Genomic DNA, 22,377 nt, shown 5'->3' with positions numbered 1-22,377 from the left:
GTGTGTGATTTTCTGAGCAGCAGAGTGACCCAGAGCCAAGGGGACGGCTGGGTCCAGTTCACTATTTCAAATGCACAGTTCAGTGACCAGGGGTTTTACAGGTGTACGGTGATGGGAACGCCAATCTACTCAGACATTTATGTGGAAGTTAAAGGTAAGTTTTTTTTTATTTATTTGCTGACTTGTTTGTTTATGTTTTTCATCCTATTTTTTGATACTACCAATCATCTGCTATCCTATAAAACCACCACTAAAGCTCAGAGCAGCTTTACCAGCCTGGAGCCAACTGAACCTGCCCTGGGACAAGACATGAGCGATCCTTCCAGGTTGGGATGTCTCCATATCCAATTTTAGTGTCATGATTATTGTGAGAAGCAACATCGCAATGTTTAATGATACCGGTATTCACAATTATTCACACCAAGACAAAACAATCGTAAATTACTTGGTTTTCCCTCATTCAACTTGGTCAGTGGATCACAATTCCTCTTATCTCTGACCAGTTTTATGAAATCAAGTAAAGTCGATAATACTCTTGAATGGTTTTAGTAAAAACTGTGCTTGCATTTTTATAAATATGACCCCAGATCTGTGGAGGGATTAAACACCTGTGATTGAACAAATGCAAGACAGAATTTTGCCATAATGTAGAAAATTCCAGGCAAAGTAATAACATTTCCACACTGACAAGCATACATAAAACTGAAACATTACATAAACAACCTTTAATATTATTACTATATTTGTATTTTACCCTTTTCCCTGTACACAAAAACTAAATGTGATGATAATATTATTACTATATTTGTATTTTACTCTTGTCCCTGTACACAAAAACTAAATGTGATGATAATATTATTACTATATTTGTATTTTACCCTTTTCCCTGTACACAAAAACTAAATGTAATGATAATATTATTACTATATTTGTATTTTACTCTTGTCCCTGTACACAAAAACTAAATTTGATGATAATATTATTACTATATTAGTATTTTACCCTTTTCCCTGTACACAAAAACTAAATGTGATGATAATATTATTACTATATTTGTATTTTACCCTTTTCCCTGTACACAAAAACTAAATGTGATGATAATATTATTACTATATTAGTATTTTACCCTTTTCCCTGTACACAAAAACTAAATGTGATGATAATATTATTACTATATTAGTATTTTACTATTTTCCCTGTACACAAAAACTAAATGTAATGATAATATTATTACTATATTAGTATTTTACTATTTTCCCTGTACACAAAAACTAAATGTGATGATAATATTATTACTATATTAGTATTTTATTATTTTCCCTGTACACAAAAACTAAATGTAATGATAGTAGTGCTTGTATCAACATTAAAAGACCTTGTATTGTGCTGTTTTTACAGCGCTCCCTGGAGTTTGCCTCTCCTCGCCATTGTCTCTATGGCTGTAGTGATTTGTATTTCCACATTGACTGCTTTGGTTTTCTGCTGCGTGAAGGCAAAACAGAAACAGTCAAGTAAGCAAAATGTATACACATAGTTTAAAGTTTGTCACAAAATAGCTTTATTTCCAGTAGCACTTATAAAGCTGCATTGCTGTTTTGTAGGCACGAAACCTAGTGAATCACCCCCGACAGACACATCCTCGGTGAGTGTGAAACAGGAACATGTGGTGAGTGTGGTCACAGTCATCTGACCAATAACACATGTGCCACTATATATATAGATCTGCTAAATGTTTGCGGACAGTTAGGATTGTATAGATTTAGATTAACAGATAATTCTCAGATAACAAAAACATAAAACAATATGATAAATGTGCAAACTCATCTGTCTGGATTGCCCTCAACAAACACCACACAGTGATTGGGACAGTGGCATTGATTTTATATTCATATTCATCCATAAATGTCCCTGATAACTCTTCTTTTTCAGGAAATCAGTACAATTGTATACACCACGGTGAATTTCAAAGCTCACCAAAAGCCCGTAGAAATATACGAAAACCTGAGAGAGCCCAAAATACAAGAAAGTCGCCGTGCCCCGCAGCATCCTGGGAACGTGGAGTACTCTACACTGGCTCTGCATCAACTTCCATGAGTTAGTTGTTTTTCAATGTCTTCATCAGTGGTTCTCAAAATCGCACAGAAACTTTCTTATGGAATTTGATTTGGTTCCACTTTTATTTCTCTTTAGTTGGTTTGGTCCTGTTTTTCCCTGTTGTATCTTGCTTAGTCTGATTTTCTGTTTAGACCTTATATTAAATTAGTGATCGTTTATATTTTGTGCAACAACTCATGTAATTTTTCTCTTAAAAAAAAAAAAAAAGCTGAACATTGTTATCTAATCCAGTTTTTGGCTCATCTCTTATCTCACTGGAAGCTGTTTCTTAAGTCACACAATATAGTCTATTCTTCTTATCTTCTTTTCTTTTTTCTACACAAATCTGATAGTGAGGCTTTATGTTATGGGATGAATGGCCGGGTGTCTCTTAAGACCAGACTGGACTGGAGTTATTATTGTGTGACATTTCAACACAAGATAAAGAATTTCTAAAGATGTTCTTCTAGTATCTCGACTCTCACACATTCAAAGTGACAAATGGCTTGATATGATACTTTTATTTGAAGCAATCTAGAACTACAAATGCAGTTTACTTCAGTGTTTTGCATAGACAGGTTCACAATAAGAGTCTCCTGCTGATTACACAGACTTGGCCAATCCAATTTGCAGACCATTGGTGTCAAAGATGGCATAATATTCCCGGATAAAGACATCTCCCAGGATCCAGAGTGGTTCGGTTCCACCTTGACCAAAACCGGTAGAGCAGCTACCTGAATTCTGCAAAGATACATTAAAAAAAACTTTACAAAAAAAATATTTTTGACTATTGTCTACATCATACTTAGTACGAACTCAAAAATACTGAGCCTTATGTCAAAAAAATACATCAAGATGTTTTTCCTCATTCTGATCAAACTTAATTTCTGATTACATTTCACTTTTTCTTATTAAAGGCATATAAAATAGATTTCAGTATGAATTTCCTGAACATAAACTATATAGACCTTTAATCATTGCCATTTAAAACAAAAAAATTAAAGTTTCTAGCTCCAAAGTCTGAACCCGAAAACGTTTAGACACAATTGAATCTTGATTTAAAATGCAGCTTTATATCTAAATCAGGTTTAAGACAGTAATAAACCTAGACTTAAATCTGGTCTAAAACCTGGTCAAAAGAAGTTCTACACCAACGATAAACAAGCTGAAGTCCCAGTCTAAAAAACAGGACTAAAGCAAGACTAATGAAGATTCATAGCAAGCCTAAAAAGCATAAAACTTGGATTACTTAAACCATGCTTATTTTTCTGCATAGTTGAGATGATTGTAAATGTGTTTTCACCTGTGAGACATAAGCAGAGGCAGGAACAGTGAAGGAGTTTCCGTTCAGAGTGAAGGTGACATCAGGCATGGTCTGGACGCTCCCGCAGTTCACTGTGGCCTGTAACATAAAACACAGACCATCCCTGTATTACAACTCTTTAATATTTATTTATATCTTTAAGTTTCCAGCTCCACCGCAAGTTACCAGGTCCCATTAGTTATTTTCATTTGAAACTTTTGACGTCAGTGTGGAGATTATTGCTTACTTTGGGTTCGGGAAACAATGGAAAATTGTGGTCAGCGTTCTGGTTTAATGGGATGACTCACCTCTCCGTTCACGACTGATGCTCCGACCCAGGAGTTGATGTTGTTGATGTCTGTGTTTGGTCCGACAATGATGGAGGTGCCGGTGTCGATGATGGCCTGGCAGCCTCCGGAACAGGCAACGATCTGTCCGTTAATGGTCACACTAAAAACAATACCATATTAGTACAAATTAATTAGTCGGCGCTGGTGGTAGATTTTATTTTTATTGTTTGTACCTGTCCATATTAATCTGCCAGTAAGTCGCAGAGCTCAGGGGGATCCAAGTGATGGACCCAGTGAAGTAGGTGCTGTCAACTCCTCCAAAGACCACCTCACTGCCCTGCTGTTCATCGCTGTATATTGTTAAGCACAAAAATAAAATAAAATAATAAGATATTTATAATGATTATCATGGGTGCCCCAGTGAAACAATATCATGATTTGTCAAGTTGAAACATGCTTTGCCATATACTGTGACTCTTCTGAGGGAGCAAGTTCTAATAATGATTTAGTTTTATTAAGGAAGAAACCAAAAGGCTTATATGGCACTTTTAGTAATGTTTAAAGATGCACTCAGTAACTTTTCTGGTGGGGTATCTTCTAGTTTGATGTTATTCACATTGTGGCATTAAACATTTGCATAGAAACAAGCAGATGACACCACCAAGCCAAGTTTACAAGTCTGAAAATGTATGTTTTTCAATATATTTTTGAGCGGGAAAATTCCTGCAGTTGAAACAATTCAATATATTTCATTTGAATGACATACTGTGGAACATTCATGACAAAGGAACAAAATCTTAATGGACACAAGCAAAATAAAATGGCAAATGGTCACATTTATACAGCACGTTTCTACCTTCAAGCCTCTCAAAGCGCCTTCAAGGAACCACTCACCCATTCAGACACATTCACACATGACAAGGCAGGTTTAGTGTCTTGCCCAAGGACACAATCGGAGTAGGAGTTGGAATCACACAGGCAACCCGTGGGTCAGTAGATCTGACCACTGTTTGTGTCGAGAGCAGGATTCGATTAGCGCACCTTTGACTCTACTTGAATGTGTGTTTTGTAAGTGTAAAGTTACCTATGCTTATGTGACAGATACTGAATTAAAGTCAACTTTTTTCACGACTGTCTTGAGTATTTGGAGCCTGCGTGTTGTTACCTGCTCAGATAGACAGAGAACAGAGGCTCCGACACCAGGTTCTGTGAGATCATGTTGTTGAAGACCGGCACCACATTGTCAGAGGCGATGGACTGGAAGGCCAGGCCCAGGATCCCGTCTGCGGCCATCTCCGCCATGAACTGGGCCTCGCTCGTACTCAGCCCGAACACCTGATTACTCACAGTGATGCCCCCAACCTGGACGCAGGAGGACCACACTCATCTGGACTCGTATTAGACATCAATGTTTTATGAAACGATCAAATATCTGGTGCTGCCCGGTGGTAAGTCACAGCACACGTACACCAGGCTCCAAAAGCGTTATTTTTTTGCCTCAAACATTGCATATTATGGTAGTAAACTTCTCTATCGCCATGGAGACAACCAGACCAAGTTATAGGTCGGATCTGTGGAGAGGCCACCCTGCTAATAGTTACAATGCATGATTTTTCAGGGTATTTTTGAGCATTATAATATAAACAATGTTAATTAAAGCAATGCTAGATTGATATATCTAAAGCCGTGCTCCCGAACACTCCAGGCCAAGCATCTCCATGGAGACGCTACACTGGAAATGTTACACAACACACCCTTTATATCCTTAGTTGTTCATTGAATCAAATAACAGATAAGATTGCTTGAATACTTATTATACTAAATACACAAGCCCCTCCTCTGGGTGGAGTTACCTCAACAGTGTCGCTGCCCAGATAACCATCCATGCTCCCAGTGCCGTACTGGATGGACAGAGACTGGCTTCCCCAAACGAAGGAGGACGACTTGGAGGGGTCGAACAGATTGTGGTTCTCTGCAAAAGGAAAAACGAAGCAAAGAGAGAAAACTTCAAGTCCGCAGTAATCTATTTGATATAATAACTACATCACTATTTTGTTACAACCTAAAAATGACAGTTATATTGCGATTCACTGTACGTCCACTTAATATTCTGGTGTGACAGATGCTGACCAATTGGAGGAATGGGGGTGTGTGTCTTGAGCATTCAGCTACTTTTAACAGAGAAACACTGAATCACAATATAACTGTATCACCAAAATGACGAAAATGATGAATATGATCACAGGGATCAGATCATAAATATCTCTTTATCGCCACATGGCCCAGTCCTATTTGAGTGTCACTGTCTCACCCAGACCGTTTTTTTTTTAATGCGGCCTTTGCATATCGAATTCCCAACCAGCAAGGATTTGTCATGCTTATATCACTCTATGTCATGCAACAGTGTGAACACATACGACAGGCTTCGCTGGAGGTGCAGTCGACAGATGGGACCCACAGGTTGGAGGAGCCGGTGTCGAAGATCACGCTGAAGGACTGGGGCGGCGTGCCGATGGAGACCACGCCGTAGTAGGACAGCTGCACACATCCCACATAAAACCGGTCACGCCACAAACGACCGCTGTGAAATGTTGTAGATGAAACGCACTCACGTCGGCATCGTTGGTCATTGACTCAGTTCCGGTCTGCACAAACTTGACCATGGGGTTGAATGGGTGTTTTTGTCTGTACTCGTTCCATTTACCCTTCTCCATTAGACGCTGGCGAGCAGTTTTCCCCTTAATCAGTGGCATTCTAATCACAAACGCAAAACAAGAATATTTGATAGCAATAATTGATGGCAACTAATTAATTTTTTTAAATGATGTGATATTCTGACCTGTGAAGGCATTCGGACAGAGCCACGAGGGCCAGCAGGACGATGACCAGGCACTTCATTGTGTTGGAGAAGTCAGTGTTGGCCTCAGGTGAGTGAAGTTTCTGCCACAGCTTTCGCACTTATATACCACACCTCAAGGTTGTACACTTGGTCTGTATCCTGTTTGATAAAAATCTCATGTGAAGCGGTCATCGAGGAAAAAAAGCTCTTATCATTTATCTACACCTTAACAAAACACAGTCACAATAGTTTGGCAGTAGTATAATGGAAATACAAATACATTAACTGTAGGTGTCAAACTTTGAGATAAGTAACTGACTTTAAGCCTCTGTTTGAGCCGTGTGTACACTTTACACACTGTAAAAGGTTGACTGAATTTAAAAAGTAAGGTCACTCAACTTTTAGGAGTCTGAGATGGCTTAACTATGTGTTATGCCTTTTGATTTCTTTATTTCAGGGTCAGTGCATATTAATAAAAATGTCTGTAAATATGCCAGAATATGGGGCAATGGTGAATGCGTTTTATTTTTTTTATTTTTGTTGTTGCCAGGGTTTGTTTGTGAAGCGATGGCAGAGCACTTGACCAGAGGGGTGGACAGTATGTGGTGGACAGTATGTGGTGGACAGTATGTGGTGGACAGTATGTGGGACGACAGAATCATTGAGTGCCTGAACATTTGAGCGGCTCGTGTGGACATTTGGTGGCGGATGTGTGACATTTGATTTTGTTACAGATTCTATTGACGTGTGATTTGAATGAATGACAGTTTTGAGTCTATTGTAATGCCAAGATATTTGTATTCTGGTACAATCTGCAGTCGTTCTCTTGAAACAAAGATGTCCGGTTCACTATAGGGAATGTTGGATTTGGTGAAAAAACGTGGCAACTGTTTTTTGCAGCATTTCATTTGAGACAGGAGCTACATGTTTACAGTTTAGACAGCAAGACCTTATGATTTACAGTGTCGAAATCCTTTTTTAGGTCCAGATACACAGCACAAACCACCCCAAAGTTTCAGTGGAGTGTTTGGCGCTGAAGCGTGCATAGGGTGGAGGGTACGGGGTGTGGTCTTTAGACGGGTAATGATTCGTTTTGCTAAAATTTTTGGGCAATTTTGGTTGCGTTAAACCCGATGGGCCTGTGGTTGGCCATGGACTGAGGGTCTCCGCTCTTTAATATTGGAATGACCGCTGAAGATTTGCTTTGGGAGAGGGACAGATGGATGAGTTTGGTGATGGGCCGTGTGATGGATGTGCAAATGTCCTTGAGCATAACTACATGCCGGTATATGCCAAAGGAGTGTATTCATGAGTTGTGTCTGTGTCAGTGATGGGTGTTGGGCTAAAAATTGGTGTTTCGGAGTCCATTGTGAGGATATTTGTTGTTTCAGGTGGTGCCACAGAATAAATGAAATACTTGTTGAAGGTTTCAGCTACAGTGCGAGGGTTGTTTGTTAGTCCTTCATTTATTTTGATTTCCATGGTTTTATTATATTGTGTGCGCTACGCCATCATTTTCTTTAGTTGATCCCATGTAGTTTATGAGTTCCCATTTGCTTTGTCAAATATGTGGAGAAAAACATTTGCTTTTGCTTTCCTTCCATTGCCAAATGACCTTTATCATGAGTGGCTTTTGTTTTCAGTGCTTTAAAGGGCCTAGTCATGCTCCGTCATAAATGTTATTATATCTGGATTTATCAAGGGAGCAGAGTTTTGGTTTCTAGCAGGTTTTTTTAAATGTACTCTTCAGCGCCTTTCGGTATGTTGTCCCATTTTATTTGTTGAGCTGCTGTCACAAAATCTTGGTATTTATTTGGGGGAATTCCAGTGGTTTCGAGTGGCTTTGAGTGAGTTTTCTGGCCACAAGAGTGAGATTGTGGTCAGATAGTTCCATCAAGATATTAAACGATTTTATAATTCTTTCTGACCTGATGGAGAAATTTATACATTTTGGAGAAGTTTTATTTTACTTTAACTGTAATTTAACCTGTGTCCTGGTATAATTAGTTATTCTAGTTGGGCCGCAAACATTTCATGTTAGGCCAAATTTATCCATAATTTATTTGTAATTCAGTGTTTTTCTTGTGGTTTTATCAGTTTTAGTAATACACACTGTACTCTGTATGTGTGGCAGTAGGCCCTCATAACCCCTGACAGCCTATGGCCTGTGACCTGGGCCATTTTAAAAGGAGGCTTCCTCACCTGCGCTGGCCCTTCTCGCCTCTGACGTCACCCGCCACCTGGGAGCAGTGCAAGCGGCACGAGGACCGGAGCATTCGTTCTGATCGCCCCAAAAACACCCCAAAGTTTAGGCTTAAAGCCAGCGATCACACCAGCGTGTTAATCCGGTTGGTTTGCGCATCATGCGCTCACCAAACCCTGCTCGAACCTTGTATGACTCGTGCCGCACGCTCCCCAGGGTTAACGCCCCGGTAAACTGTCTCTTAGATTTATATTGTAATCAAACTCGCTCTAATTTAGCACCGTTTGTAGTGCGTGACGTTACGTGCAGGCTTTGTGCGCCGGGATTCCTCCCAGCCGCGGCGCGCATAGTGCACAGATTCGAGCACCGGTATGTATCTCTTTTCCTCTCTCCCTCGCTTTTGCGCACGGTTCTGAACATCCATCTGAGAGTTAATTTCCCAAACTATTGTACTTTATAGGATTGGTAACCCCGCGGGTCTCTCCTCCGGCCCCAAACCCAGAACTTCCCTCCAAGTGCCCTTGGTGGGTTTGGGCACGTTCACAACGGCCCCTTTCTCATTGACAGACTGTAACATATCAACGTTTGGAGTTTATGAGTGTCGGCTCTGGCCCCCAGCTGGACTGTGGGACTGTACCGGGTCCCAGGCCTGCTGCTAAGGACCAGCGCCACCTCCTGGTAGAGTAATTGGGTTAAGTGCCTGCAGGGACAATCTGGGCTGCTGATTTATTTTACTTTTGTTATTTCGGTGAATTGTTTAAATGTGTCTACTGTTTTAGAGGTGTGAATGTGTGAATGAGAGTAGTAGTAGTTTTATTATTAAAAATACAAATGTTTTATTTATTCTGTCTTTAAATTTACTAAATTGTGAACTTGGTTTCCTATATCTGAGTCTCCTGGTCCACTCAAAGAATTTGCGCTTGCCTTACCTGTGTATGTGTCCCTGGCACCAATCCAGGGTGACGTTGTTGGAAACTAATACAGTCAATAATTATTCATTTAACCCATAAATTGGAATTCATGTGGAAGACGTCCACCTAAACATCATATCCCTATCGTAGCCACGACATATGTACACTGTACATTGTCAGGGAAAATGCAATGCATCAAATCAGTGACATGAAAAAAAAAACAGGTTGAAAAATGAGCACTTACTTCCATCAGTTTTCTGCCTCTGTTTCCAGATTCCAAGACTTGATTCTCTTGTGAAATTATTGATAGATTTATTTATTTTCACATATTTGGCTGTTTAACAAATATTTGATTATCTTTTTTATATGAATATTATCACACTGTTCACTATTTGTAAGGGATTACATACAGGCACGTACACTGGCCTATATCTTATTACACTACACAGTTTTTAATATCATTATTTGGACAAATATCTTACATCAGGAGTATAGAATGACATACCCAGTGATATTTCGAACTAATTTTGAAAAATACACTTGCCACATGCAGTGTTGTGCCTGAACGCGTTCATTGAAAAGTTCACGAACGCGTTCATAATTTTGGTGAACGTGAACTGCACGAACGGTATTACTGCTGAAGAACGAAACTGTGAACGCGTTCATTTCCCAAAGAGGTTTTTTTTGTAGTTTTTCCTGGCCGAGAAGGAGAGTCTAAGGACAGAGGACCCTGGGACATCGTCCCTCGCCACCACAGACATTGTTGATTCGGCCCTCAGAGGCGACTGTTGTTGTGATTTTGGGCCTTACAAAAATAAATTGATTTGATTTGATTCATTCTGGTGTCTGTGAACGGCAAAATTCGTTTTTATTATTGTTCAATAACGTGTCAGATTTCTAGACTTCCAGGCGAAAAACACACTGTTATGTTGCCCAAAAAGAGGCTGTGTCTGGAAGGTATGAGAGCTCCAGAGTTGTAGAGGCGATAGATGCGGAGACACCGCACTGCGCATGCGCATCACAACAAAAAAGCAGCATTGACGCGACCGCAACGTGTTGTCAACAGAGCTGCGGGAGTCGCCCTGCTACGACCATTTACGTGAGTTTTATGATAAGGTCGTGAGGATGGGAACAATCTAACATTTCTGTGCAAACTTTGCCCAGCAAGTTTTCCCTCATGTTTTTGAGAATATACTGTGGGGCTGAAAGCTGCAGCAGCTGCTGCTAGTGTGGGCAGAATGGACAGCAACACATGGGGGAAGTCTGTCCCTTCAATGTGAATGTAAATCCTGGGTAAGGATTCAAAATTGGATATGAAGATGAAATCTGACATGTATTTTCAGCGTTAAACTAATAAAATAATTGCTGCCTGTGGTTGTATTTGGGCTGTGGAAATAATTTAGAACAATTATTGCACAATATTGAAAAAAAGAACTGAACTAGTTAATTTTTTGGAGCTGTGAACTTTTTGAATTATGAACTATGAACTGAACTAGTTCATTTAAAAATGTATGAACTATGAACTGAACTAGTTCATTGCGAAAGAGAGCTTTCCCAACACTGCCCACATGTCTAGTCAACATGGCTGCATTGAGGGGAATGGGAAACCCCTCTCTTAAATATCACCTTTCATCCACTGAAAAAACTGTATAGTTGTAATGAATGGCATTTATGCTTTGACTCAACTTTTAGCCAGTTAAAAAAAAGAGTTCCGTGAACAAAGTGCAAGTTGTGTGCACAAATATGAACCTGAGAGGAACACACAACAAAGACATGTACAATGTGTTGTGTTTTTTTTAATAGTTGTTTTGTTTTTTTGTTTTTTACTAAGGATGGACAATACATGAGTGCTAATATCACTATTGGGAATATTGGAGGATATTTGAATATATTGGTATAGACATTGTATTAGATAAAGGACTATGTCCCAGTCTTATTAGTCTGAGCCCATGAGTCAAGTTAGACAAAACGGCAAGAAGAATATAGGACCAGCACACGCAATCACTGAAGATTATTCATGCTTTTACAGTATTCTTTTTAAAACACAGTGCTGGAGGTTCAAAGTATATTAATGAATTAGATGTACACTGCATGAAATACACTGTGTCATTCCTTAGTCTGTGTTATGCCTATGTCTTTTACTAATGACAATTGCTGATTTTTCGTTGCAGTGGTTGTTTATGTCGAGCATGGAATTTCTTATGAAATTTGCATGAAAAGAAGTTGTAATCTGCAAAAACAACTTGTTGAATCACACATAGTAATGCTGATTATGCTGATTGTGCTAATTATGATGATACTGTTAGTGGTAAAACGCAAGGTCTAAAATTAGACCTGTGGTTCAGGTCATTGTTTTCAGTGGTAAAACGCAAGGTCTAAAATTAGACCTGTGGTTCAGGTCATTGTTTTCAAAAGACTGTCCACTCGTAACACAATATTATTCATGTTTTATTGTAATATAATTTATACACTTACATACATGTTTAATTTACATGGTTTAATTTACACCAAAAATAAAGTGTCTAGTCTGAATGTGTGTCACTTTTGCTCAGTCATTGATACAGTAGACTTTAGTGCATAGAGGCGTCACTGGAGATGGTGAGACTCCATAAGGCTTTTCTTGATTCAAAAGTCTAGATTTTTGAAGTCCTCGGTACATTTGTATTTGTTGTCGTCGTATCTCGTGCAGACCAGGTGAGGGAAGCAGGGGCAGGTGTGGTGCTGTCGTTTCCCGTGATAGGGCATCTGAAATACAGAGGTATAATCTGGCAGTTTAAGCCTGTTCATCAAGTGCACTGACAGGCCGAGGGGCAGCGCTAACAAAACAGAACTTTAAACGGCACAGTTGAAAGACGGATGTGGTGTTAGTCCTGATTTATAGCCCTGATTGCCCTCAGACGATCGATCGCCTCTGCAGTTATCAGCAACTTTGCCAAAGCTTTAGTGGAACCCTGCCAGCAGGACGTTTTGTTTGGCCCAGAAGATATATGTTATTTAATTTAGCTGCATTTCTAATTAACATATACTGTGTATTCATTAGAATAGATCCTCATTCAGCTTTTCTCCTTTTGCCTACCCCATCCTAGAGGGCCATCTGCACTGGAAGCAATGCTCACAGTGATGTGGAACAGCACAAAATGCCTAATGGAGGGCACAAGTTTGAAAGACACTATGACCAATTAACACATGGCTGTTGTGGACTAGAGGGGTGACAATCAAATTAATAAAAATAAAATAATAAAGATTCTTTTTAGAGGGATCAACAAATCTAGGTGGATTTGTTTATCCCTCTAAAAAGTCAATTGATTTAATATTGGACTAGAAACCAATCAAACAGTGCCCTCGTTCCGGGGTTCGTTCAGGGGTTTGCACATGAAGTACATGGAGACATAAAAGTGAACAGAACTCAGATAGTTGTCTTTACCTTGTGGCTGAAAGGATGGCACTCATCGCCCTCCACTCCTCTCGGGACACACATCCTGAGCCCCCTCAACCACAGACTCACAGCACAGCACAGACCCAGCCCGCACTGGAGGTCCCGTTCACAAGCCTGAAACACACATCATTTAAACATAATGAAATAATAGCACTTATGAACATACGCTTGAGATCCTCTGCCTATCATTTCTATAATCTGATTAGTAATGATGATCAGTCAGGGCCATGGCATAATTCCCTCTAGAGTCCCTGAAGTGGAGGAGGATGTGGACTCTTGTCATATTTTATTCAATTAGAAATAATCAGCAGTTATATTGAGCCACTGAACCTGAACTATTCAAACCATTTACCAATGTTAGCAAATGATGACGTTATTACGTCAATCAACATGTTACAGGGATAACATGATCATGACTAGCCTCCAATAATTGCAGTTTACAATCAAATACATACATATTTGTATTTGTTCGACGGCATTTTAAAAATGCATTTCTTATCAAATGTTTTGTTTTTAAAAAATGCAATATTTAACACCCTGATTATTATTAATTGATTATATTTTGTTTGAATGCAAATCCACAAGATAAGTATTGCAGTACAGTACTAGTTAATAGTAACTATTATTAAAGAACCCCAAACTCAATTGGTCTCCAGTTTGTCATGATACTATTACATGTAAAAACTGAATCATCACACCATCATTCTTTTTTTCCTCATCATTTTCTTAGTTTCAATCATCACTTTTTCATATTGTTATTCTCTTGAACTACTGGTTTTCTTTGAGCAGTTTGGATTTTTCTGTGCCTTAACAAAGACTGCTATGAATGACTCTACTTTACAGTGCACATATTCATGCATGTGAAGCTGGAGGTTCTGGACTCACCCCTGTGATGACAGCTGCTCTGGTCCAGTGGAGCGACAGCAGGAGTACGGACAGCAGCACGGCCCTGAAGCCCATCGTAGCAACAGGAGCAGAACTCGACTGGTACAGCTCTGATCAGATCCCTCTCCAAAACTCCTCCTAAAGGGGCAGCCACACACCCCTCCCCTGTTTTTATCCACCTCGACCCCCCCCACACCTCGCGGCCCCGTCTTCCCACGCCCCTCTCCATCTCCTGAAGACTCAATGCACACTCCCTCATCTTCACATGATGACGGCTGCAGGAGCTCAGTCGTCACAAACTTGCGTCAGCCCGTTAAGTAAGGACAAGACAAATGGTACTTTTTATTAGGTTTAACCAAATGAACATATTTTATAATTCAGTCAGGTTTTGAAATTGTGGAGGCACATAAAAGTATGTAAATGTATTAAACACATTTTTTGCCCTGAACAGTTTGACAGTTTAAATAACACACTTCGAAGTGTCCAAACAAGAGCATTGGTACAGCACAACAGCCTCGGAACGCTTTAGCCCCTTACGCTTAGGGCCTATTTTCCCTAAAATGCCTGACTAAAATGAGCCCCAATTTAAACTGAAGCTGTTCCTGAACCCTTTGTGAAGCTCTGTAGGTTTGTATTCAGATGTCTTGTTTTCTCTAATTATAAGTAAACACAAGCTCTGCACAAAACAAAATCAGATTCTAAATTGTCTGGAGGGATGGTCTGATTTGAGCTTTTGTTGGGTTTTGACCATTCTTTTTTAAATGCTGAAGGTAAATTCACTAAAAATGAGGTTTAGGTACTTCTAATATAGCAAAAACATCCAGGCAGAATCCATATAAAAGTCATATTAAGGGTAATTTATTATTTGTGGATTTGGAAAACAAACTGACTCTGATTCTTCCCAGAATTTTTGATTTCAATGGAAATAAGTGGGTTGCAGAAGTAGTTTTCCCTGAGAGTTCCCTTGAGTAAATATAGTAAAATTCCCAGCAGTGGAATGTTGTGGTTGTTGTTGTTGTGGTTTTTGTAGTTGTTGTTGTTTGTTTGTTTTTAAGATTGATTTTTGATGATTGATTTTTGAATCATCAAAATTCAAGGCGAGACACTACAGGCAGAACTTGGTTTGTCTCTCAGTTTGCCCTCTCGACATTTATCTTTCACATGTAAATGTTGCTCATCTAATTTATTATGGTAATATGTAATTGTGATGATAAATTATTATTACTTCTGTGTGTGTTGAATTGGACATGTTATCACGGAGCACTTTAATTAGAGTGCACGTTCATGAAAGGGGCTGTACCTGGACGGCGTGTGGCGTTAAAAGTAGGTCAGCCACGCCTATTCATTTGTGGTGAGTGTGGCCCAGGTGTGTTGTGGGTGTTGTACCCCTGCGTGCCTCAAATGTGTTTATTCTGAACCGTGGACTTAATAAAAGTTGCAAAACGGAATCGTCGTATCATTCGAGGGTGCAACATAAACAACAACATTGTCCAATCTGCACCTAAAGATTTTTCATTATTGTTTTATTATTTTATTTGATCAACTTGCATGCACAGAGTTACATAGGACAATGTCATTTCAAAGGCCGTTTTCTCAAAATGCATTTTTCTCCCATAGAGACATAAAAGCATCCCTTACGCATGTACTTATTTTGATTTGGCAATACTTAATAAACTTGATTTATTAGGCTACATTAAACTGTCTCAATAAAAGCCCTTCACAATACAGAGACATATTTATGCATAAAATTGAGGCAAAAGTGATGTGGAGGTGGACAGCTCTATGTGGTTAACAGGACAGATTGATTTATTATTATTTATTTGATATGAATGTTACTGGAACACATGGTACCAGGTTTGTATAGTTGCATGCTCTAAATGACCTGGCAAAACATAACAATTAGCATTTATTTTACAAAAAGAGGACTCAAGCTGTCCTTACCCACATCATGTGTTTATATAATGAAATACAGTGATGCACAGTACGTCATTGGAAAGTGTAAACTTTGTTGTTCAGCTCAATAAAAATTAAATATGGCTACGGTGCTGCACATGGACAGAGCTGGTGCGATGACTACATTTGGCTGCACTTCTTTTATATTTGTTGTCATTTTCAAAAGCCATCTGCAGTAAATTTTGCCACTTAATATCATGCCAGGTTTCCTCTCAAACAGGATTTAGTCATCTGTTTGAATGGGGCACATCCTTTAGAGAAACATTGGGCGGTTTATGTGCTCGTGCAGCTGGGGCGTTTGCCTACGTGCATGCTGGGACACGGTGACAAGGAGGGGTCCGTCGGCACCCACAGCAAGGCTCTGATTTAATGTTTGAGGGAGAAATATGAGAGAGAGAGAGGAGAGAGTGCAGTACCTCGTGGGCTGTACACTGGAGTTCCGGTGATGGATCTCTGTGACGCCTTGGTCCATAATTACACCCCTCCAAATCTGCCCCGTCAGCAACTACTTCAGGACCATCCGACAGGAAAAGAACCCTGTACACAACTTTGACATTAATTAAAAGCATCCACAAAAGTCTATACCAATAGTTTTTGCTAAATTCTAAAATACACAAGTAAAATATTTCAAAACTCTGCCTTAATACCAGCTGATAAATAGTTTAAATGTTATTTTATTGCTGTCAATATTGTCCCAAAATAAGACATCATAGTTGGGTTTTTTCCATTTAAAAATATTAACTTCTCTGCTCTTCATTTCATCTTCCTGCAAAGTAACTATAGTGAACAACGTAAGTAAAACTACCTGATTAGGATAAATAAGTTTCATTTGTAGAAAATCTGACTTCATGATTTCAAACTGGAGGAGGAAGAACTGACAGATTAGATGGAACCTTTTACTGTGACCTTGTGTGCTCTGGTACTGGATCATTAACTGTATATTCACAGCAGAAAATAGCTCCTGTAATCTAATTTTGCATTTATGCAGCGCTAAATAATTAAATCAGAACGTGACATGTGAATGTTAATTATGTACGAGGATGTGAAGTAGTGTTCTTTTCACTTTGATCAACATACACGATAAATCTGCCGACTTAACACTAAACAAATTGAATGTGTAAAGTTGTAGGCTATTAATATTTCATCCCTCTAGTTGGTTGGTTTGGTTGAAGTATCATAAAGGCCTATGTTTTCCTCATCCGACCCATTTCGATTGCGAATATCTTACCAAAATGGTTTAAAAAACGAACCCATGGGGAAGAAACCCATTTGAATAAATCCATGTTTATGCGGCAGGAAAATGGCTAATTCCATCTGCATTTAGATGTAGATATCCACTGATGCACTGCAGAAGTAATCTAACATCTTGTTTTAGACGTGTGCTTTTCTGGGGCACTGCAGGCCCTTTCTTAAGTAAAAGTCAGTACATGTTTTTTCTGACAGTTTCTTGTGTTGATAGAAACAGTTTTTAGCTTAGATATGAACATTGTCAGAGCAGAAGCCTGTCTCACATCTTCAGGAAGACTGTTCCAGATTTTAGCTGCATAAAACTGAAATGTTTAGTCCTGACTCTGGGCACCAGCAGGAGGCCGGTCCCTGAGGTCCTCAGAGTCCGAGATGGTTCATATGGCAACATGTTTGAGATGTACTTTGGTGCTAGGCCATGGAGAGACTTGTACACCAGCAGAGCTGTTTTAAAGTCTATTCTCTGAGCCACAGGAGCCAGTGCAAAGACCTGAGAGCAGGATGTGATCTAGTCAGGACCCAAGTCTGCATCGTTCTGGATGTACTGCAGCTGTTTTGCAGCTCGACTGTACTACGGAGCTGCTGAATTGATCCTGGATATGCGTATTTCTCTAACCTGGATTGACTAACCAAGAAATCAGCATTAGCGAATTAGGTTTGCAAGATTTTCCAAATTAATCTGTGCGTGTTCACAGAGCAGGGGGCGGGGTTAGCTCCAGCCAACCAATCAGATCAACGGACAAGGGAAGAGTAGAGTACTTCAAACTTGAGGAAATGTCAATTAGAGTCAGGATTTTATATATGATTAAATAAGATTTTAAATAAAAGCCAAAGGAAATGAAAGTGTTGTGTTCATGTTGAGTTGACACTTATCAACTAATCAGTTATGAGTTATGCAACAGAGAAAGTTGATTTGAATGTCATTCATCGACGTAGACATTTCTTTTAGTTGGGTGGACAATTGTAACTAAATTGAGTCTGTACTGCGCAAGTTTTTTGCCCTGTGTACCTGGGTATATAAGGGAGTTTCCCGCACTTTGCTTGACTCTTATTTTCCACACAATAAATGGAAGCCATGTTTGGACCTCCAAAGAAATTCTGCCTGGCCACTCTCTCACTATTTCTTTGGGATGTTACAGAAGAAGAAGAATTTGAGACTTTTTTGGTGGCACAGCCCATAGCACTCCATGCAGCTTTTGTCCTCAAGATGTGTCACATCCCCTTGGACCAACGATGGTCCAGTGTTGTTTTACAATTATGAATCAGCTGCATGCTGCTTATAAACAGCCATAGAAATAATCGTAGCCGCATAACGGGTTGTCAGGAACAACCTGAGCAACAGCAATGGATGTCATCTCTCAAGATGGCCACTGCGCCAGAGAGACACAAAGCCAGCAACACAAAGACAGAGAGTTTACTTTTATTTTTTGTCATTTCAACACTATATTATTATTATTGTTGTTGTTTATTTGGTCAGGACAGTGCATGTTAATGAACATATATGATACACATGTTGTAAGCACAGGATTGGAGGCAACTGCTGCTATGCACCCCTTGTCACACATTCATTCTCACAAATATACATCCACTTCCATACACCAGCATATCTTGCCAAGGACACAACAACAGTGTGCACTTCCACCCCCAGTGGTGCCCGGTACACTAACCAGGCCCATCCCTGCTTCGCTTCTGAGATCTGAGAGCTCAGGCATCGACAAGTTTGTTTGGTATAAACAACGTAATCTGGCTTGTTTTCCGAAGTAAAATTCCATACTTTCACTTTACTGTTAATAGGCTTAGCTAGCAACTAATACATTCAGATGTTACTACATAAAATTGTATACATTATTTTTTATAATAATGAATGTATGTAAGATAACAAAATAAACATACATAGTAGAAAACGATTCGTATCACTGATTTTACTCATTATTTCTAAATCATTTTGTTTAAATCTGTTTTGACGGACGGACAGTTAACGTGATGACGCATTACAGTATTTAATATGGTAAAACTTGTTGCTAAAAAAAATTGTATCAAAACAAGTCTGTCATAGAAAAGATACACATATTTATACTAATAGAAAATCAAAAATATGTGGAAAAGTAAGTAAAGTATAACTTTAGGTGGAGCTAAAAATACGCCACGTACGTGTCCTTTCCATTCCGACGGGCACTTGGCACAAAATGAGGTTGTGGTAATAAAGGATATCTATGGTCGACAGTAGCCAGTGCAAGAAAGTACAAAAATAGAAGTACAATTTTTAGTTACTTTACTTTTACTTAAAGAAAATGTTACTATTGTTGTTATTGTTTACTTTTACATCACTACATTTGAAAGCAAGTACCTGTATTTTCTATTCTATATTTTTGGAAAGGACTGAAAAGTAGAAAGTACTTTTCACAAGGTTTCTGGCTACAGAGCCGCGGCACGGCCATATAGCCTCATGGCTAACCTTAACCCTAACCCTAACCCTGACCCGGCGCGGTCTAACCTGGCGCGGTCAAATAGCCCATCAGTTTCAGGAGCCGCGGCACAAAATAGCCTAGCAGTTTCGGCCGCGCGCCGCGGCTCTGTAGACACTCCCATCAATATGCGTATTAAAAGTCTACAAACATTGAGAAATTAATTGACTTTTATTGAGGTCGCCACATTTCACTCTTTATAATAGTTAAATTTGAAACAGCTACTGCAATACTGGAGGCCACTTCAAAGGAGTTTTTATGTTTTCTTTGGTCGCTTGAGGTCGCCGTAGATCACATGACAGTCAGCTGACTCTAACCGGAAGTGAGGAGGAAGCTGATCAAAACAATTCACGTTTCCCAAACAAAATTAGTTTTTCTTTTGAGTTAATCATGGAGTGGACACTCGAGCAGCATCTGGATGATACGTGAGTTGACACTAAACTTTAATAGAGCTTGTGCAGACTGTTTTTGGACGTTAAATGTACTAAATCTGCTCCTCGTCTTTGCAGGATGAAGAACCCTTCTGTAGTCGGGGTGCTCTGTACGGACCAACAAGGCCATAATCTCGGGTGTAAGATTGTATTCATACATATATATATTTATATATATTTTTTTTAGAACAAATCAATTCTCCCTAAAGCATGTTTCAAGTCTTTATTCGTTTGGGAATGTAGTCTTTTACGATAAAGGCACACTATCTTATCAAGACTCCAGAATTCACGGGTTTCCTTCTACTGTCTGGTTTCAGCTAGTGTATATGCAATATTTTGAGCACATTTTCACTGTCAAAATATATTATATTTTGTTTTAAATTGTATTGCTACTATCCTAATTTATCATCATTATGAAAACCAGGGGCTTAAGGTGCACAATATTGACAAAAAGTAATATCTTGATCCTGATAACAATATTCAGACAATTTTCTGTCAGCTTGACAGAAAAATGCTAAAATGTGCCTTTGAATGTATTAATTGTGGTTTAAGTATCAGACAAACGTAAAATGACAAAACTACCCTCAGATATGAGAGGTTGCTTAGGGTGTAACACAATAAACTGTAATGGAAGGTATATTTTAAAGAAAACACTCAACATATGCAACAGCTGTCTTGTACCATAATAACCCTACAATTGCCACAAAAGCCAGTATTAACAAGACTGATACCAACACCAGCTGTGTCTGTAACTTGTTCACAAACACATGTACATGTAACATTAAATTACACAAAAGTCAATTTTAGAAATATTGTATTATTTTACTGCGACGAGCTGGCCCTTGTCCAGTGTGTACCCCGCCCAAGGCCCAGAGTCACTGGTCTAGGCTTCACCCGCGACCCCGAACGGGAACAAGCAGTAGAAAATGAATGTATTAAGGTAAAAGTGTTTGGCAAATCAATTACTTAGCTATACAGTGTTGCCCTCTTTTTAAAAGCACTGCTGCTTTATACTAGATGTCATTAAAGTATTGTGATACATGGTTTCCGATACTATATGCACGGAGCAGTATTGAGATATATTGCTAAGCAATATATTGTCCCATCCCTATTTACTACATTTGACAAATGCTTATCTTTGCACTCATCCGCAGGCCGGGGTTCACTGTCTGATGAGCATGGAGGTGTGGTGTCAGTTTTGGCCAAACAGGCTTCAGCACTGGCCCGAGACCCCACAGACACGCCCACAGTGTGTCTGGAGTCCGAGTCTGGGTAAGACACAACTGTTTCATTACAACATTTATAACACTTTTGGTATACGCTGTCATAGTTATCTGATGTTCAGTGCGCAATCTGTAGACCAGGGGTTTCAAAAAAATAAAATTCAAAACATTTTGATGTTATACAGGCGTAATATTTATATCCCACGACTCATTAAGGGTGTGGAGGCTCTAAACTATGTTAAATACAACATTCTAAATAATTCACTTCATTCTCATGTAGTCTGTGGCCCTCTGTGTATGTTTCAAAAAAGAAGTGTACACACCTGCCGTAAAGGATTGCTGTAACCATGCTGCCACCTACTGGGCGTTTCATGTCTCTTAAGTGGTGCAAGATGTATTGGTTTACTTTACCTTGAACATTAAAGTAGTGCAACATATTGTAAATGGTGCACTGGGACATTACTGTGTCATTCACATAAAGCAGTTAGAAATCCGTCTTCCACATCTTAAGGTAATTTATTGCCTAACACTTGCAAAATACTACATGATCCAAACCATGTGTCTAACAGGACTATTCAAATGTATACTACCCTGTTTGTACCCTGTTTATTAAATCATCTCCGTTTTATTTTTTTTTTCAGAAACATCCTGATTAGGTCACATGGAACCATCACAATGGCAGTACACAAGATTGCATCATGAAAACAGTCAAGAAACAGTGTCTGAAGTCAGAAGTGCAGATAAAACTGTGTGCGCTGTGCTCTGTAAAGTGTAAATAATAAATCCCATCATCCCACACTGTTCCACCAAACATGTGCATTGATCAAGTCTCACATTTACTAAACAGGTTCATGATTTGCTTCTTTAACACCTGAAATTCAAAGTTTTATTGTACATACGTTTGGAGTGATTCTTATTAACCTGTGAGTGCGTCGAATAAAAATCTGAAACGAAATGCTTTGTAACCGTGTAGTTCCTGGTTCCTACAGCATGCAGATTGTCAAATACCATAGGTGTTTGTGTGTTTGGACCTCTGCTGTCAGCTACGATCGCCCTCACACCGCGTCTGAGAGTGACACGGTGTAAAGATAGCGCAATG

General features: G+C 39.3%; 3 protein-coding genes across 3 annotated transcripts; 1 reads left to right on the top strand and 2 right to left on the bottom strand.

Annotated features, from left to right (window-relative positions):
- Positions 1-2,606: 2,606 nt before the first annotated feature.
- On the bottom strand, positions 2,607-6,614 carry LOC140363485 (pepsin A-like). The gene is made up of 9 exons (XM_072450081.1): positions 6,527-6,614; positions 6,300-6,441; positions 6,105-6,225; positions 5,541-5,659; positions 4,853-5,049; positions 3,921-4,037; positions 3,706-3,847; positions 3,398-3,496; positions 2,607-2,835 (listed from the first exon to the last, which is right to left on the bottom strand). Exons 1-9 carry the CDS (start codon positions 6,583-6,585, stop codon positions 2,698-2,700), a joined length of 1,134 nt encoding a protein of 377 aa, XP_072306182.1. The 5' UTR covers positions 6,586-6,614; the 3' UTR covers positions 2,607-2,697.
- A 5,529-nt stretch (positions 6,615-12,143) lies between these two features.
- Positions 12,144-14,084, bottom strand: prok1 (prokineticin 1). Its single transcript, XM_072448583.1, has 3 exons — positions 13,962-14,084; positions 13,065-13,190; positions 12,144-12,385 (listed from the first exon to the last, which is right to left on the bottom strand). The coding sequence occupies exons 1-3, from the start codon at positions 14,034-14,036 to the stop codon at positions 12,266-12,268; spliced, it is 321 nt and encodes a 106-aa protein (XP_072304684.1). The 5' UTR covers positions 14,037-14,084; the 3' UTR covers positions 12,144-12,265.
- Positions 14,085-19,901: 5,817 nt separating this feature from the next.
- lamtor5 (late endosomal/lysosomal adaptor, MAPK and MTOR activator 5) lies at positions 19,902-22,170 on the top strand. The gene is made up of 4 exons (XM_072448582.1): positions 19,902-20,049; positions 20,134-20,195; positions 21,210-21,327; positions 21,920-22,170. Exons 1-4 carry the CDS (start codon positions 20,015-20,017, stop codon positions 21,978-21,980), a joined length of 276 nt encoding a protein of 91 aa, XP_072304683.1. The 5' UTR covers positions 19,902-20,014; the 3' UTR covers positions 21,981-22,170.
- The last annotated feature ends 207 nt before the right edge of the window (positions 22,171-22,377 follow it).

Source organism: Eucyclogobius newberryi, unplaced genomic scaffold (genome assembly GCF_026437365.1).
Source record: "Eucyclogobius newberryi isolate DKJ021-1_F unplaced genomic scaffold, fEucNew1.0.hap1 SCAF_17, whole genome shotgun sequence".
Taxonomy (NCBI): domain Eukaryota; kingdom Metazoa; phylum Chordata; class Actinopteri; order Gobiiformes; family Gobiidae; genus Eucyclogobius; species Eucyclogobius newberryi.
This window is presented reverse-complemented; position numbering and strand designations above follow the sequence as displayed.